At 42.9% G+C, this 19,211-nt stretch overlaps 1 protein-coding gene across 2 annotated transcripts in view; it reads right to left on the bottom strand.

The window, feature by feature from the left end:
* galnt16 (UDP-N-acetyl-alpha-D-galactosamine:polypeptide N-acetylgalactosaminyltransferase 16) overlaps positions 1–19,211 on the bottom strand; it is a 30,872-nt gene extending 11,661 nt beyond the window's left edge. The window contains exons 1-6 of one of the 2 annotated variants that reach the window (XM_034563422.1): positions 18,845–19,211; positions 10,902–11,083; positions 9,624–9,722; positions 9,456–9,523; positions 6,287–6,352; positions 2,762–2,883 (exon numbers count right to left, since the gene is read on the bottom strand). In XM_034563422.1, coding sequence (XP_034419313.1) covers positions 2,762–2,883; positions 6,287–6,352; positions 9,456–9,523; positions 9,624–9,722; positions 10,902–11,083; positions 18,845–19,057 — 750 coding nt within the window. In that variant the 5' untranslated portion in view covers positions 19,058–19,211. The remainder of the gene's footprint in view (positions 1–2,761; positions 2,884–6,286; positions 6,353–9,455; positions 9,524–9,623; positions 9,723–10,901; positions 11,084–18,844) is intronic. The other variant, XM_034563423.1, reaches the window with a different exon arrangement.

Genomic DNA, 19,211 nt, shown 5'->3' with positions numbered 1-19,211 from the left:
GAGGAAAGTGATGCTCTCAACAGCTTTAAGCAACAGACATTGGCGGGGGCTCTTAATGAGCCGCTGTGATTTGATAATGCATGAAGAGGCTCCACTAGCAGAATGGACGCCACCGGTGATCTCTCAATGTCTCGGCCCTCTCTCACTCTCACACTCTTTTTTTTTGTCTTTGCGCTGTGATTTTTTTTTTTTGTTGAGCTGATGTAGGAATTTAAGCTTGTTCTTTCGACTCTGTGCTCATTTGGGAAAAGTGAAATGATTTACGTGATGGAGTAGAAAGTCGAAACTGAATTCCACAGTTTTTTCAAATGTCGTTTGTCGCGTGGAGATGTCTACTAGCTGAGTAATGTTACATCTGTTTCTGAATGAGAGAGCAACAGAGGGCGCACTGTCTTTGGCTGAAAGGTCAAGAGAAAGAATCTTTTTTTTTTGCCTTGAATCATTTTCTCACGGATGTGGTACTTTTGAGAGAAAGTATTCTCTTGAGTAAATAAGAATGCAGTATTAGATCTCATAAATATGATTGTTTGCTTTGGATAAAACTGTATTTCACTTAAATCAGTGAAGCTGTTTGCGCTCCATTCCTGATAAATGTGTCTTTGCTAAAATGCAAATGGTTTCTGGTCTTTTAGACAAATGGTTCCCATCCTGGTGTCAGGTCCAAAGATAAATAAGGAAGGGGCAGAAGGATTGCCCCATGAGTAACAGGAAAGGAATACAAAGACTTTCTTGGAATCGTTGCATCTCCTTGTGAATTACTGTATAATTGTACTTCTACGGGGACTTTTAAATTATTCATTAAAAAAACAGACCAATCAAATATTTATGGGGTCACAACTTAAACATGTTTGAGGGCCCCAGTCATTAGTTATGGTCAGTGGAAAAAAAGGCAAGAAAAAGAAAGGATTCAATTCAAAATGATTATCTACATTGCACATTATTTTAAGAAGGTATTAAATGTCGACCCAGCCAAGAGAGAGTGCATATAATGAGTTATATCTTTCACTGAACTTAAATCTCTCACCCCTGTACATCGGCGAGCGGCGAGCTCATTATCGGTACTCTCGCTATTCTCATTACATTCGAGAGGTTTCGTTCGCTGCTCTGAATTAACAAATGAAAAGTGTCATTACGGTTGCATCAAAGGACACAGACGGTGATCCTTCATCCGCGTTCGTGCTCTCGGAGGCCTTCGTGAAAGCCACAACCGTGGTCTCAGGAAGACCGATGAATCCGTGGACCGGGTGCAGCTGGGCCCGGGGAGCTGGTGAATTATCACCGAGCCCCGACGCCCTCATGAATGCCAGACTGGAAGATTGTAACGCAAGCTGGATGAGTCACGGCCGCCCAGAGCCGAGGATGAGTGTACGGCTGCACAACCACGACGCGCACACACTCGCAATGTGTAGAGTCTTATGAATAAAACACCGTACGGTAGAGGCTTCTGAATATATGAGTTTTGCTACACGACGAGTTTCAGTTTGGGTTCTTGTCTGGCAAAGAACCAAAAACTTTACTTGTTGTTCTTTTTAAAAGGAATCATTCTACATTTTGGGAGATTGTTACCATTCTCATGTTTGTGGGCTACGGGTTCAGTGCAGCGACAATCAGGAGAAAGTTAGCGTACAGTTTAAGCATAAAGGTGAATTATTAGTGGAAAGCTCTGTTCAAAAGGAATGGAACAGACCCACAAGCACCTCCAAAGCTCACTAATTCACTAATTTCCATCAGTACAAAAATAGGAGTCTAAAAACAATCAATTTGCAGTTTCACACATAAACCTGTGTGAAACTGCAAATTGAACTTCCGTTTATGAACGGATTAAACCACTGACGTGTTAACTAGTGTACGTTTTAGGTGTACTGGTAGGAGGATTTTGTTATTCTTAGCCGGAGCCATGTTAGCCATTCCTCCTTGTTTCCAGTCTGTATGCTAAGCTAAGCGGCTGCAGCTACATATTCACAGCACAGACATAAATGTGGTAAAGGTCTTTGTCTCTGTCTCTACATCATGTATCTAAATGCTGTGTGCGCTTTGCTCGTGTGACTTTGTCGAATTGATACAGAAAAGCAAACAGAACCGCCGAGAGCCGACAGCCAGAGCGCCCTTGAAGGTTCACATGAAAATACAACCGGGTACCAAAAAAAAAAAAAAAAATGACAGAAAAAAATTAATTTACATTTTTCATTGATAATGAAAAGTGTCTCGTTCTGCATTTCATCCCGGGTCGCATTCATCCCGGGTCGCAATTGCGAAACACTTGTGCATGAACGTGACACGGCGGTGTCAGTCTGGTGGGCTGCATAATGTAATCTGCGGGATGCGGTGAAAGGGGGGAAACTCTTCCCAGCGCATTAAAATAAAAGACTGCTTTTGATTAGAAATGAATCCGGCATGCAGCCTGAAACAGGAAGAACACGCACACAACACAAACCACCGCATTACAACCCAAGACAGAGCAACTGAACTCGTGTAGTAAAACACTTCATGCTCTTTCCAGCAGCGGCAAGATGGGGAGTGATTTCTGGTGTAGTTTGAATTAAATCTTAGCCAAAACAAACTGAGTGTTTATTTAATGTATTACACCACAGCCAATAAAATCTACCCGGAAAAAGAGCAAATCCCCTGAAGATTAACATCACAGCTGCAAAAAGAAAAAGCAAATGTCGTCAGAAATGTGGCGTGGCGTGTGTGTGTGTGTGACACGAGGTGTGTGAGCCGCGCGTATGGAGTGTCTAATTGGAGACTGTGGGGTCGGTACCTCCTTGACTCTCTGGATCATCGGCTGCAGCCAATCAGCGTTGACCTCGCAGTGGCTGTCCAAGAAGGTCAAGATGGAGGCCGAGGCCGTGCTGGCTCCACGGACACGCGATCGGATCAGACCTGAGGGAGAGCAGCGGGGGAGAAAAAAGGACATTGAAGTCTGAAACCGGTCCAATGTCTTCCAAATGTTATCCGATTGGATGCTGCTTCACTGCAAGTAGGGACGTCAATATTTTTGATGCCTAAATGTTGGAACGCGAGGGATGAAACTGAAGCACGTTTGCGTGTCACGTTGAAAGGTGACCTCCACTGATTTAACGTGTCATGGTTACTTTACTTAGAACAAAGACAAGGCTTCTGCTTTTTGTTTGAGGAACATACTCAGTTGTGGAGTTATTATAAAAAATATAACGTAGGATGGTTTTTTACATTTTTTTTTATTGAAGCTGCATACATTTTTGACATTTTTATCATTTGCAAGTCCACCAACTTTTTGGAAGATCAATATTAAATGACTTGAGTCAGCTCTCTGCTTCGCTTTGTCTATTCCTACTATCATACATGTATTGCTATTTCCTTTGTTTTCCCAGCAGGCCTCGCAATAGTTTTATTTTAACAGTTTTCTAAGTTGCATTCTACTCTTTTGGAGGCAAATGTTGAGAAAACATGCCTCACCGACTTCTTTCAAGCTGATGATTTTTCATTATAAGTGACTAACAGCATGTTTACAAGTGACGTCGTTAATATAGTCAAACTCAATTCAAAAGGTTTTCACGTGTCACATCGTCTCCGTTTGATCAGTTCTCTGCCTGCGAGGAGTTTGAGGGATTTTGGAGATGCAGGGTAAAGTTTTAATCAGTATTCAATTTTCCTTTTAAGTTCTGAACTATTTGAAGACCTTGTTAGGTGGAGAGGATTCTACGCGACCGAAAGCTTTTTGAAATGGAGCCGGCTAATTGGATTAGTCTGAAGTGGATGCCAGAACGTGTCTCGCTTTTCGCCCCCACCGCGCACAAATTGCTTGTCGGGAAAGAAAAAAACCCAGTGTTAATGTGGAGCCGAGAGTCAGATCTATTTTAAAAACAAACAGAGTTGCTACAGGCAGATGAGGAATAGTAATAAAGGTGTCTTTCTTCATCAAAAATCTGTCTACAATCACAGTCAATTTGCATTTAGCACAGACAAGTGTGGAGAAGGTTAATTGTCTTCTTTTTTTTTTTTTTTGCGACATTTTCCGTTTAATAAAACAGATGCGTCTCATCATCGGAAGAGTTTTGTTCCAGATTTAAAGATCGTTAAAATAACAGAATCATGTGAAGTTGTTTGTGAAGATAATTGGGTGGGTGTTTTTTCTTAAAAAAGGCACAAAAAGATGCCTTGAAGTGTAACTTTCAGCTGGTTATTTGTACCTTTTAAGTTTATCTGTAGTAAACCTTGCGGAGGAGGTTGTGTTTCTCAGCTTAATTGAGTTATTTCTTTTGTTCTTCGCTTGAGCAGCTCACGGCATCAGCAGGGGGGGAAAAACAGATTTATTTGTGTTATATAGAAATATGAGTCCAATTAGTTTTGCTTTTTTACTAATCAAATTCCTCAGAATTGCACTTTGTAACAAGGCAGTTCTGACTTACTTTAGATTGTCAGGGGGACGACATGTCGCTACGCTTACAGCGAGATTTGTTATTTTATACCTTTTTTTAATCTAATATTTTTATCTAAACATTTGAATATTTCACTTTGGGCTCTGGGCACTGTGTGATAAAAATCATATAATATTCTGCACATTGTGTGTGGCGATAATAACAATAAATATAACAAATAAAAACGTTTAACGATCTTAAAGATTGTCAACAAACACATTACATTTTTTCTTGCACCTCAGTGACCTTGTTTATAGTTTTTATATATTTTATTATATCCTATTGTATCGTATATATAACTATAATATATCCTCTGAAAATACATTCAGAGGATATATTTTGCTGTAAATCTCTGCAGTGATAGGGATTTTATTTGACATCATTTGAAATTATTTCCCCCCGAACAGAAGCTGACAATGCCGGCATGGATTTGGAGACTGTTTTCAAAGAAACTTCGACTTGTGTACCTCGGCTGCCAGCCGGGAACTGCTGGCCTAATTTCAATATGCTTATGTTTTGTCGGCATGTGGCTCGTGAGCCCAAAACAAAGTCTCCAGTCTGCAGCGAGAGCAGCAACACAAGCAGCAACCTGAGGAAAAGGGATTATCTTTAAGACACACGAACAGATCAGCAACACCGGCTCTTTTGGCTTTTAGTTTGGCTCAACGTTCGAGTTTTGAAGGTCGAGGATTTAATCTAATTCCAGGATTAATTTAATGAAAATCAGAAGACGTGCGAGCGATGATAACAAACAATGATTTCAAGTTTTCTTTACAGTGCTTTTGACATTTTGTTTTTTTTTAATACAGGGATGAAAGAGTTGATGTCCAGATGACGTTCTCATGTCAGGCATCCGTCCACAGGAAGTAACAGGTGCACTCCGGGGTTCCTTATGCTGATTATGGTTATGGTTATATAGTCATAAACTAAGTTATGTCTTTGTTTCTGATAGTGCTGAAATGACTAGAACATGTATTGATTGATTGATTGATTGATTGACGTAAATATGAATCACATGTATGTATGTATGTATGACAAACCTTTTTGGTTCCAGCTTCTCAAGTGCGACTCTATTTGGCTTTTCTCGATTACATTTCATTGTGAATTTAATTTTTATTTATGAGACAATTAATTGATTAATTGATTGAGTAATTTATTGTGGACATTATTGTCAGTTGCCACAGTACCCTTTGGTCACTGCACTGAAACTGTATTACTGTGTCTATTTTTATTTGATATCATGTTATTTTAGTTTAAATGTGCTAAATTCAACATTCAGGGCATTAATAAAGCAATAGCACCAACCGGTTCCCCCTCAGGTAAACACCGTGAGCTCTGTCAGCACTACTGCCCTTGTTTTCACTGTTAGCACTGTTTTCACTGTTAGCACTGTGTTCACTGTTAGCATTGTTAGCACTGTTGTCACTGTTTATACTGTTAGCACTATTTTCACTGTTAGCACTGTTTTCACTGTTAGCACTGTTGTCACTGTTTTCACTGTTAGCATTGTTTTCACTGTTAGCACTGTTAACTTCTAGCTTCCAGCTCAGCCGTCGCCATGTTGAGAGCCCCGTGGAAGCATCCCTCAATCATAGATATGCTCTGAATTTGGAATTGAGCACCTTAAATGTATCAAATTAATGATTAATCATCATCTTATGATATTTGTGAAATGCAGTTCTAAAGAATTTCTTTGCATCATGTAAAGATGTTTGAGTTGCCTTTGTTTTTAAAAGGTGCTGTGCAACTAAACATGTTTGTTTTTGCCTTTCATTTTTCTTTGATAAAGACACATTTAAGCCCAGTCTCTTATCCGTTTAGCCAATGTGCCTCCTCCTCCTCCTCCTCCCCCTCCTCCTCCCCCTCCTCCTCCCCCCCACACTCACCCTCTCTCCTGCCGTTCCTCAGGCAGCGCACTTTGGGGATCTGAGAGAGCAGCTGGCAGTCCTCAGCTGGAAGTGGAGAGCAGAGGAGATGGGATGTTATGGTGGAACAGCACTGACCTCCGCATCGCCTCGTCTCTCACTGTCACTCAGATACATTCCCTCAATGAAAACACATTAACCTAAACACATTCAAACATCAGGGGTCCATCACAGTCTTGAAGATAATCAGCAACACGTGAACTCAGAAATCTGTTCAGAGTGACTGAGTGCTGAAACTAAACAGCTTCATTTCACAGGATAATTACATTCAAAATCATTTTTTCTATAAACAAATCCAGCGAGCAGCTCATTCCCATCATCCACTTCCCTTTTCTACATGAGCAATCTCTGGTGCAGACCTTTTGTTGATGCACACGGATGGACATCATCACGAACAACACACAAACACAAACACACGCACCCTTGAGAGGATTATCATTAGCAGCGGAGAGTGAGTGTGACCTTGCTGAGGGATTGTGGGTAGATCAGGCAGAGATTTAATTTGCTTTGTTTACGAGGGTATTTGTTTGCATTTAAGCTGTTGTATCACGTCGGACGTGTGTTTCAGAGCAGGAGTGTAAAAGTTCTTTAGTGGCGCTCATATGGCGGGGACAGCTGGTGTGTGTGTGTGTGTGTGTGTGTGTAGAGTGAGGGTTTAAGGACTCAGAGAAGAAGAGCAGAAAGTCATAGATCACACCCACTGAGCAGATGTTGTATACAGAGAGTATGTGTGTGTGTGTGTGTGTGTGTGTGTGTGTTTGGAATATGACCTATGTTAACGCAGCAAAAAAAAAGACAAATGAAAGTATTTTGACTCAATGGGAGCTCCTGTCCCAAAATGCAGAGCACAATAGAAATAAAAGAGCTAAAAAAAAAATAGTCCTGTCAGTAGAACACCGCAAAAAAACATGTATTCATTTTGTGTAAACCAACTGCCAAAAAAGTGTATGTTACTGTCACACCAGCACGTTGTGTTACACCTGTGTCTTATATTCCTGCCCCGCCGCATGAGTCAAATGCGGACGCCCGGACTCAGAGGAAAGATCAGTGTCCCAAACTGAGGACCTTGTGATTAAAGCGAGCCTTAATAGGATTACACTCAGATCCCTCTGCCTGCCTGCTGACCAACATCCTCCACCACCTCCTCCGGCCGTCTGCCCGCCGGGTCACATTCTGACCAATCAGATCACACTCTCACTGCATTACATTACATTACATTACACTCTCACTGCCTCAGCTGACTGTGAACTGACTATGAAACAAACAACAACAACAAAACACACTACAAAATATAGAATCTTACAATGTGGTAAAATTCGTTAATTGTGTTATTTGTGTTTGGTTTTTGGTCGTGATTTCTGAGTTGTATGACTAATTTATGGACTGCACAAAAACCAGAGAAAAACAACCGGATGACAGCAAAATAACCCAAAGTGTTTTTGGATTTGAAACATGGCGTGTTGGACCAGAGCTGCCACCTCACTGTACGGAAACAACCAACTCGTAATTTGATGGTTTTAGAGAACGTGCTCGACCTCCAGCCTTCGAAAAAAAACAACAACTTAAAAAGCAGTTTTATTTCACTTTTTCTTCGTGTGGGATTACTGAGACTTCAAATTAAAACGCAGCATTAGTAAATCGCAACGCGAAGAGGCCGCGGAGAAGCGCTGGAGGCAGCGGAGCAGTTGACTAACGGGAGCCGGAGAGAAATTGTGTTAGAAACGGATGCTGAAAATACTTCTTTTTTTTTTCTTTTTTTTTTAAACCTGTGACTGGGAGGAGGTTGAATAGTCTCGCTCAAGGACACGAAACACAGACAGGAAACACAGGCTGGAGCGTTGTGACGCTGCCGGTTCAACGTGGGTTCAGGTGAACCGGCTGCAGCACAGTGAGAACAAACGAGGCATTAGGGAGCTAATGGAGCTCCCGCTGTTACTGCCGCTGAGACACTACTGTGAAGACGTCTGGCCGGCTCTGACACCTCAGAGTGTGTCTCAGTGTGTGTGTGTGTGTGTGTGTGCGTGTGTGTGTGTCGGTGCTTGAGTGCACAGTGAATGTAGGTCACCGTAAAGTTCCCACAGGCAGAAGATGCATGCGGTGGGAATTACAGAAAGCGCCGTGGAAAGCGTATAAAAGCATGAGTTCATATAATTCTTCTGCCTCAAGCTGACAAAGGGGAATAATTACAAAAAAATGTGGTCATCCTCTAAATCCACCGCCCTGGTCAGTGGCATAGAAACATAACCCGCACTTTATGTGGCCATTAGCTGATTTGTTTTCCCAATGTCAAGGTCAATCAAACCACACATTTGCTTGTTTTACATTAAAAAACAGAGCGTGGTGGGAAAGCTACAGCTCGTCGCTGCTCATGCTTTGTTGCCGATGCGTTTTATTCCCTCAGCAGCAGCATCTCTGATCAGTTACATAATAAGTGAGAAAATCCCGAAGACGCTCTCACCTCCCTGTTCAATGTCTGATTTTCTGCGATATCAGACGTCAGCGTGACTCATCTTCAAAGCCGCTCCTGTCTCTTGACATTATCCTCGCCCTACATTTTCCTATTATTTTTGGACTCAATTCTTGGAACATTTCCTTTTTGACATTTGCAGCGCACGATTCTCGTAGCAGAATGAACAGAGCTTGACACCTGGCACACTGGGCCACAGTCAGGTTTCAAAGAAATAAGGACCTTCAGGGTCCCCGGTGCTCTCGGTGCCCTGAAATCATTTTGACAAGCCACATTTAGTTGATTCATTCTGTATTCTATTCTAATATACAGTGCGAGTATTTCACATGGAAACAGAAGCCTGCTGTGGCTGAAAGTGACGCTAATGACAGCAGTGAGAGTGAACCAAAACAATGAACTGAAAGGCTCTAAAGCATTCGGGGCCGGCTGTTCACAAAAGGCCCACAAGTCATCGTCTGATCCACCGTTAAATGATGTAAGAAGTTATGATTGTTGCTGCTTTAGAGATGTTGTGTTTAAGGAGAACATCTGCCCAAAACTAATCATGTGTCATTTGTAAAACGTAAACTCTTAAAATTCCCAGAAACAATACAACACAACCTCCGTGTTAACCACACCGGTTTAACCACCGTTTTCACCAGCAAGAGAAAAACCGAAACTTACAGTCGGAGCTGAAGTCATCGATCAAGATTATTTCCTGGATCAGCGATGGAGGACTTCGCATCAGGACACTGGGAGAGAGAGAAACCCAGACACGGAGACGTCAGAAAACACTCAATGGCTCAATGGCGCCGTCGTTCCCGGGCTTTCTTTGTCTTTTGACCTCTTCACCTTTTGATGGTGCGAAGCAGAGTGGAGCGAGCCTCGTTGTGGAAGGTGATGATGATGCTGGTGGAGGGAAGGTCTGTGTCATAGTTCAGAGAGGCACACCTGCAGAGAGAAGAGCGTACGACACGTTCAAGAGCTCACGTGTGTGTGTGTGTTAAGTTGTCATGCCCCGGTCTTTGAACACACACACACACACACACACACACAGCGGTGCCCTTTGGAGTCGCCTCGGCACCGTTGCCGCGGGGATATGGAAATGTTTCGTTGCCAGGCAACAACTGCACAGATTTCTGATTCCCTACTTTACTCCGCTACCTTTTGCTGGGAGCTCTAAGCATCAAGCATGGGTCAAAGCGTTGTCTTTTTGGTCGACGTCATCTTTTTTTGCGACCAGAAGTGACACGAGAGATTTGAATGAGGTATTTTTAAGCAACCGCAACGGTCACGATGAACTTTTCATTAATTGAAAACACACCGAGAGGAGGTTCAATCTGAGAGATTGAAACACTCTTTGTCTCCATCCAAACCCCTCTGAAATCCAAAGCTATATTTCATGTTTTCCACCAAAGACACTTCTATTATGACATATTTGGTGGAGAAGTCCTTTCATCATCCACTGTTTGAAAACCACATGGACGAAGCTGTGCTTCAATCCACATGGTAGAGATGTAATATCTCGGTATATCTGCATCTTGAAAACATGTGAGCCACCGGCTCAACTTTGATTTGTAGAGCAGCACGTGTCAATTTGTAACTTCCTGCCAGCGGCTTCCATTGAAAACCACCCGGAGAACGACCCGGAGAACGACCCGGAGAACGACCCGGAGAATCGACCTATTTGACCCTGAGATCACAGATCTTTCCAAACAACTCCGAAGCCATGTGCAGCTCAAACAAGATTAGTCCTCAATCTACCAGATCAAAGCACACAGACAGACAGACAGACAGACAGACAGACAGACAGACTGACAGACAGACAGACTGACAGACACAGACAGAAAGACATACGGACAGACAGACAGACAGACAGACAGAGAGACAGAGAGACAGACAGAAAGACAGACGGACCGACAGACGGACCGACAGACGGACCGACAGACAGACACACACAGACACAGACACAGACACAGACAGACAGACGGACAGACAGAGAGAGAGAGACAGACAGACAGAGAGAGAGAGACAGACAGACAGAGAGAGAGACAGACAGAAAGACACACACACACACACACACACACACACACACACAGAGAGGGATGAGGCGGCGTTAACCCGGCTCACCTGTAGTGTCGGGTGTCCCTGATGGCTCGCTCGCTGCCCAGCCGGTCGCTCTCCTGCAGGTTGAAGGCGTGCTCTCTGTAGGGGTCGTCTCCCGGCTTCAGCTGCTTCGCCGCCAGGTAGGCCTTCTCGTCGAAGCCGCCCAGCAGCTGTCCCTGCTGCTCGACCCGCGGGGGCTGGGTCACCTGTGGAGGACACCACAAAGGTGTGTTTACATATTCATGTCTGCTGGAAAAAAACTCGGATAAACATTAAAACCATGTCTTACCTGGAAATACATTTTTAAAAAAGAAGAAAGAAAGAATATACATTATTATAAATAAAAAAATGTGGGATTAAATGACACACAAATACAAAGTCCACTCCCTGTTGCTCATGTAAACACGCAGAATTGCCAACGCAGCGAGATACATATTTTTTGGTGTCAACACTCCACTAAATGATTCTTCGGCCACATCTGTTATTATGGCTGCATCCTCGGCCTCACGGAGGGATTTGTTTTTATGAGGTTTTAACTTTCTGTCAAAACATTTTTCTCAGCATACAAAACCAGACAAATTAAACTTTAAACAGAGGTAGAGACACAATTATGGTTCAAACATGTTATTGAATGATTTTTCCAAGGACACTGTCTGATAATACATGTCATACATACATAATACATAATACATGTCGTTCATGTTTGCTTGACAATAGAGATTTAGACTTATATTGTATATTTTATTAGGACTGCGACCAATGATTATTTTTATCATTGATTAATCTCTTGATAATGTATTTTAATTCAATGTTTAATTCATAAAAAGGTCAGAAAATTGTGAGAAAAGCCCATCATCTTTTCCAAGATCCCAAAGTGACCTCTTGTTTTACTAATAATCAAAGATCCCATGACATCAGACTGCAGAATGTGAGATGTGGTTGAAAGCCCTGTGAAAAGCTAGTAAATTGATCCTTGAGTTAGGATTTTTAAAATTTTAAAATTTCAAAACAAAATGAGCTTTCATGCTCCACAAAGAAGTCATACAATGTTTGTTTGTTTTTTTTCCTCTCGATAAATGACTCAAACGATTAACAGATTAAAACAATTGTTCCTTATGAAATTCCTGTTGATCAACTAAATGATGAATGGAAACTGGAACTAACAGAGACACAGTTTGACGCTCCTTCCACACACACACACACACACACACGCACACGCACACACACACACACACACACTGGGGCAAAGTGCTGACCGGGCCATTGGGGGGGTCAATGTCTTGCTCAAGGACACTTTGACATGAGCTGTGAATCAAAAAAGCCAACCCTGAGATTAATGAACAACTCGCTGTGCCTCGATAGCCCAGATGAACCAGTAAACTGTTCCACCATGAAAGGTCTCAAAGCCGCATGTGCAACACGTTCTCCGCTCTGCGATCCGGCTGCAACGCTGCTCATCAGGGGAATTAAACCAAGGGTCTCTATTGCACTCACGTTTAAGCCGGTCTGAAGAAAAGCATCAGCCTGAATTCATTAAAATGTAAATGCTACTTTCTCATTCGGGTCAGCGTGTCGGCAGCTAACGAGGCAAAAAGGGTCATCAAAACTAAATACACAGTCTATAAAAATCCTCAGTAATTAACAGGTTTTCCCTGCGAGTGGGAGGTGAAAGCAGCCGGTGGAACGCACGGAAAGCAGATGAGAGCCGCTGTCGTCGAGCAGAAGAAGCAAACAGGGAGATGGACGGAGCAAAGAGAAAAGACAAAAGAGAAAAGAGAAAAGGGAATCCAGGATGACGCTTTGTTGTGTGCCGCTTCATTAAAAGGTTGGTGTAGCTGGAGGATTTATTTTAAAAAGCTCCCGACCAAGTTCAGGTGAGAGTGACCTCATTCTCGGTCTCTCCGGGGGAAGCAGCGTGACCGCTTCAAGGATTCGCACACAAACATGTCCGCAGTGCAAGATTAATGCTGATAACCGTGTTACCTTCGCAGACTGGAGCTATAAACACTCACCGTGCACTATCTGCACAAAGCGAGAGGTGTTATATACAAACACATTTTAGAGGTACTTCCCTTGAGTAATCCCATTTTCTTCTACTTTATACTTCCAATCCACAACATCTTAGAGGCGAATATTGTACTTTTTACTCCACGGGAGATAAAATAGATATAAAATAGTTACACTTTGCCGGACATTGATCAGCTTCAACATTAAAGTGTTTGACAGACGAATACATCGATAATTATATAATCCAATAATATCCCATGAAATGGGCCATTCTGCACAAGTACTTTTACTTTTGGTACTTTATTTTAATGCCAATACGCTTGAACGTGTATGCACGAGTTTTACTTGTAACAGAGTATTTCTACACCAAGGTATTTCTACTTTTGCAAAAGTAGCAGTGAGCTAGTTCCGCCTCTGTGAAAAGCTAAAGTCTATTTCTTTGGTAAAAGGGGGGATTAAGAAACACATTAATTCGTGAACAAAAAGGTTACGGTTAGGCTATTTAATCCCAATGTGAGCAACATAAGACCCAAGGTATTAACTACTTGTATAAAATATAAGGTCAAAGGGTATAAACGAGCTAAACTAACAGCAGCATAGCAACAGACTAATAACACTGTTAAAGTCCCCTTGTCTATCATATTATATATATATATATATATATATATATATATATATATATATATATATATCTCCTATTGAATATATGTATATATAGATACAATAAGATACATATATAATAGGATATATATATATATATATATATATATACTATTTTAAACACATGCTAAAACACAAGTACAAACAGACTCATCATGACTTTTCTAACAGTAACATGACCAGCTGATCCCAGTGCAGTGTGGGAAAACAGATCTAATTATCTCCGCTCTGTAAATAGCAGTTGATGTTTAGCAAAAAGAGAAAGTCTCTCTTCTTTTCAGCTCTCTTCTGCCCTTTATAACAGAAAACCTGGTCAGATGCTTGCTGTAGAAGTTGGTGTTTTGGGGATCACAAGCAGCAATCGTCGTCACATCCGTGGTAGACGGAAATTTATAATACAAAAAAAGAGTATTATTCTAGTGGTTTTAAGGTGTTCTTCCTGTATTTTGTTTGGCCATTCCCAGAAATCCTTCTCGTATTTTATGTGCACCTGTGAAGCACCTTGTGGCGTTGCTTATTTACCCCCTAACACCCCGTGCAAACAGACGTAGCAGCTTGTTGACTTAGGAATTAAACAAATAGAGAAGAGCTCAACTTAACTTCTTAGCACATCCACTTAAAGGTGCAGTCTGGAGGGACGGCGACACCAAAATGTGACAACGCAAATTAGTTTTTTGTCCATTCTGGGCTACTGTAGCAACGTGGCCTCCGTCACAAAGACCCTCTCCCGTATGTAGATAAGGAACCGTAGGTTATTCACATCAGTTTACCAGTGCATCCTTATAATTGGCACTGCATTCATTTGTTCAGTTTGATCTTTTCTGACAGCAGCAAAGAGCACGAAGGCCACAGAGTCCGGCTTTATGAACTGTGAAACCTTCAAAGAAGAGTAAATGCGTGATGATTACATGTTACATGTTCAGCAGTTATGTAATTAGTTCCTCTTGTCGAGCTTCACACCATCATCATCAACAGTAAACACATTTTTTCCACCATCACCTACATTTCACACCAGCCACATATATATATATATATATATATATATATATATATATATATATATATATATATATATATATATATTTATTGTCACTGCTATTCGTAGCAGTAGGCTTTTTTTTCCAAAACCGTGTATTTCATATCCCTCGGTAATCCGCAAGTATCATCGTGAATAAATATTTCATGCTACACAAAAAAAAAAGACGCTGTATAAGACACTGGTAATAAGAACAAAATAACAGAGAGCACGTCGAAGGCTCGGCCCGCTGAATTAAATATGAAGCTCGTCTGGAGGACGAACACGTCTGCTGGCTCCGTCAAGCGGAATTAAAAGAGAAATCACATACGAGTCAAATCTGCGGGAGGAGAAGCTCCGCTGTGGCTCGGAGATGTATTCACACACACACGAGTGTATCTCATGCCTACGGTTACTGTATTAATGTGTGCAAATAGACACTTTTCATTCGCGCCTTGTTTGGCAAATCGACAGCTGAAATACATTCACAGGCCACGAACACGTAAATAGCTTCAATGAAAAACGATGTACCTCTTTGGCCTTCGTGACCCGCCAGTGGGTCGGAAGGTTTAAAACTGGTTTAAAGACTGAGTTCGGAGGGAATGGGTTTAAAAAGAAGCAAAAAAACAACCAGAATATTTGCACTTTAAAATGTTTCACTCGCTGTAAACTTAAAGTGGAAATAAAAAGGAGAAAACTGCATGTGAAGGAGTTGGTTTAAGAGGTTCTCCTTTCATTCCACTAAACTTCAAAACAACTACTAATATTTACAGATCTCCTCCTTGACACGCATGAATGCATTAGAGTCCATTCTGAGATATGAAAACAAAGATACGCTGAGATACGAGTACTTTAAGTACTGCTCGTCATACGTTAATACTTTCTGGAGTATGCTGATGTTGTTTACTTTGATTTGAAAAAGTCTCCCAACACTGTTTCGATTTTCTAAGCGAGTGGACATAAAGACTTGATGATTATTGCATTGAAATAATAAAAAAACGGACCAAAATCCAAGTTGAAAATGACTAAAAGAAGATGTGTTTGGGTACAACAGTTACCGTGCCAATGCCGTGCCAATGAGGAGGTTTAGTGCATTCTCGTACACTCATATATGACTTCATAGCCTCATAGGGAAATAGAGCTGAGCCAATCCTTGTTCAGACTTGACTGTTAAAGGCACAATTAACCCACTTTTCTTGTGACGTGTTTCTATGGCCGCGTCGTGCGGATTAAAAAAGATTGCTGATGGATTAGTCAGAAAGAAGTCTGGGCGATAAAACCAGCTGTCAAACCCAGATCCGAAGACACAAACCCAAACAATAGAAACTAAAGTTATAACACAGGAAGTTATATCTAAAAACAAAGGCAGGATTTCAACAAGCTGACAAGCCGATGAGCCGGATGGGGATCTGTGGGCTGATGTTTACGACACGTCCAACAGCTGATGTGGGAAGCCGTGAGAGCAGATGTGCATGTCAGAGAGACGGCTGATAGTTTACAACAGAGCTCCACTAACAGCGGCGTTCACACTCCGGCTGTTACTGCAGGGGGAAAAAAAGAGGCTGAAAGAAAGTTGGGGTTGGGAAATTACACCACTCGGTGCAGGAAACGAGGGGGAAAAAGTGGAGCGGGCGCAAACAGATTTCCCAGATGATGTCATTAGTGAATCAAATGCTGCTAATGAACGGGCTTTTGGGAAAAGAGAGAGGGGGAGAGAGGGAAGATCCCACTGTGGAGGAAAGTAATGAATGAATAGAGAAACAGAAAGAGAGAAGGGCGGGACAGAGACAGAGGACATAAAATAAATAAAGAGGACGAGGATAGAAGGAAAGGGGAAAAGATGGGAAGGAAAGAATAATAAAGTAAATACATTTTTTTTTAAACTAAGAGAAAGAAAATAACTAAAGGGCAGAGAGAAATGAAAGAATAAAAGGAAGGGGAAAGGACAGATGGTTTAAGGAAGAGAGAAAAAAGAACGCAACGAGGATGGATGGATGGAGAAAGGAAAAGAACGGGGGGCAAAATAGGGAAGAACAGAGGGGTAAATGAAGACATAAAGGAGGAAGGACAGAAGAAAAGACAAACAGAGAGAGACAGACAGGTGGAAAGAAGAAGAAGAAAAAAGGATGAAGAAAAAGAAATAAGGGAGGACAGAGTGACAAAAGAAAGGAAGAAATAAAACAAAGAGGAATAAAAAGAGAACATTTTCCAAAACGAGGGACAGAAAAAGAAGAAGGAATGCAGGACGGAGAGGAAGATGGAAAGATAGAAGCAGAAGAAAACAAGAAGGGCAGAAATAGAGCCCTCCGGCGAAGCCTTTCAGCCTCTGTGTACCAACTGTTGGACTCTGTTGGCCGAGCTGGCAGCCGGAGAGCTGCAGGTCAGATTACCGGAGCAAACTGCAGCGAGGAAATCTCAGTGTGGCGACGGAGGTGAACGACCCCGCCGGGCAAACCATGAGGCAGAAGGATCACCGTGGCAACGCATGGAAAGCAAAGGGTGTAAAGTTCAAAGAGCCATCGGATTAGAAGTCGTGTCTCTTATTGGACGACGCTCTCCACATTTACTTGCTGATCATATTGTCGGCCTGCGTTCCTCCATTTCTTTTTCCAACCAAGAGGTTTGGTGTGAACCCTTGAATGATTAAATCCTGTGAATCCTTTAACACGCTGACGTGTCGACACACATCTCGACACGTCACTGGTCTCGTGAATGGAGAAAGACGCTCCGGTCCGGTGGGTCGAGTCCTCCACATGTCTCCATATTGGATATTTATTGATTCGTCTTGTCAGTTTGGTTTCATGCGGCGAGTGGCGAAGAATTGATTGATGTTTTTTTTGTAAAAAAAGAAATCTCTTGTTCTCATAGACTTTTTTATTGGAGTTTCTCTCACTTTTACATTCAATGGGTTTCTCTGTCTCACAGATTTATATCGGGCTGAAAACTACAATAAGTCAGGTTTATTCTACAGTTGAAACAATTACTGTGATTAAGCGAGAAAAATGGCCAAACACGCTGGTTCCAGCTTCTCCAAATGTGAGGATGTGATGTTTTGTTTGTCATATATGTCAGTACACGTATCATGTATTTGAGTTTTGTAGTCGTTGAATGAAACAAGCTATTGGAAGACGTCACTATTATTGGGACACGTCACAGCTATTGGGACACTCTGACAGACATGTTTCACTACTTTCTGACATTTTATAGACAAAACAATTCATCGATAACACAAATTGTTTAGACAAATAAGCATTTGGATAATTTTCATCCACAATTTTGAAAATGTTTCCGAAGTCCAACCGTCCAAACTAGAACATATTCAATAAAACATTTTTATAAAACAAATTTGAGAAGCTTAAAATATGACATAAATCATTGTTGACTGCCTGTCTGTCTGAGGACCCATCAAGTGTCCATGGCAGCACAGGAGTGTTCTTCACTCCAAGCTCGAGTATCTCTCTGCGCGTAATGCAGCCACAGACCGGATCTCCTAATCTGAGCTGGCGTGGACCCACACGCGCACACAGACCGTGTGTCTGTCTGTCTGTGTGTGTGTGTGTGTGTGTGTGTGTGTGTGTGTGGCAACCTGGCACAACACAGCCGAGCCCAACCACCTCCACAACTCCGGCTACGACATTCACCAGAGGTTGTGTTCGCCGCTGCGCCCCGAAGAAGGCGACGGCGGGCGGGTACAGACCTGACCCGACAGACACAGGCCGTTTAATGACAGACGCGGAGAGCAGAGGACGCCTCCTCTCGTGCCCCTGTCCGATGGGGGTGTGGTAGGGGAGGGAGGGGGGTTGGAAAGTGTTTTTTTTACACCTCACACGTGCGATCTAAAAAAAAAAGAAGCTGCCAGCATATAACCTGCATGGTTTACGAGGCGTGTGCGCACGACGACGCGCCGGACTTATGGAAAGCCTCTTACGTGCGTGTGCTTGAGGTTCTCACCGGCAAGCACGCAGCAGACAGACAGACAGACAGCCTGTGGAGTGACGGCAGAATAGAGGCGGCTGTGGGTGCGAGCTGCTTACGATGCGCGTGAAAGCCCAAACGAAACATAACGCTGCTGTGACACCCAGCTGTGCATCCTCCCCATCATCATCATCATCATCATCATCATCCTCATCCCCCCCCGAGGCTTTATCACTCACACACACACACACATGCACATCAACATGCAGCACACACTCTCCTGCAGCTCGGCGACCCCCCCCCCCCCCCCCCCCCCACACACACACACACACACACACACACACACACACACGCAGCCGCGCTCACTCACTATCAGCGGGATGGTCCGGTCGTCCCGGTGGATCTCCAGCCGACCGGGGACCACCTTCTGCCCCCCATGGCCCCCCCTGCCGCGGGTCTGCGACGCCGACGACGACGGCGACGACGACGTCTGCGGCTTGTTGTCCTGCCACAGGTAATAAAACGTCCCCAGGATCCACGCGACGGTCAGAATCGCGATGGCGTTGGCCCGTATCCTGCGCATGGTGAGCCCATACGGAGGGCTCCGGAGGCGAGCCCGGGCTGGTTGAGGTCCACGCGCCGCAGAAGGTGCTGCAGCCTCCGCGCCGGTGGATGCGTTGAGTCGCTGGCAGCTGCAGACAGATCAGCTTCTATCTCCTCCGCGAACAGCCGCCTCT

Source organism: Cyclopterus lumpus, chromosome 22 (genome assembly GCF_009769545.1).
Source record: "Cyclopterus lumpus isolate fCycLum1 chromosome 22, fCycLum1.pri, whole genome shotgun sequence".
Lineage (NCBI taxonomy): Eukaryota > Metazoa > Chordata > Actinopteri > Perciformes > Cyclopteridae > Cyclopterus > Cyclopterus lumpus.
This window is presented reverse-complemented; position numbering and strand designations above follow the sequence as displayed.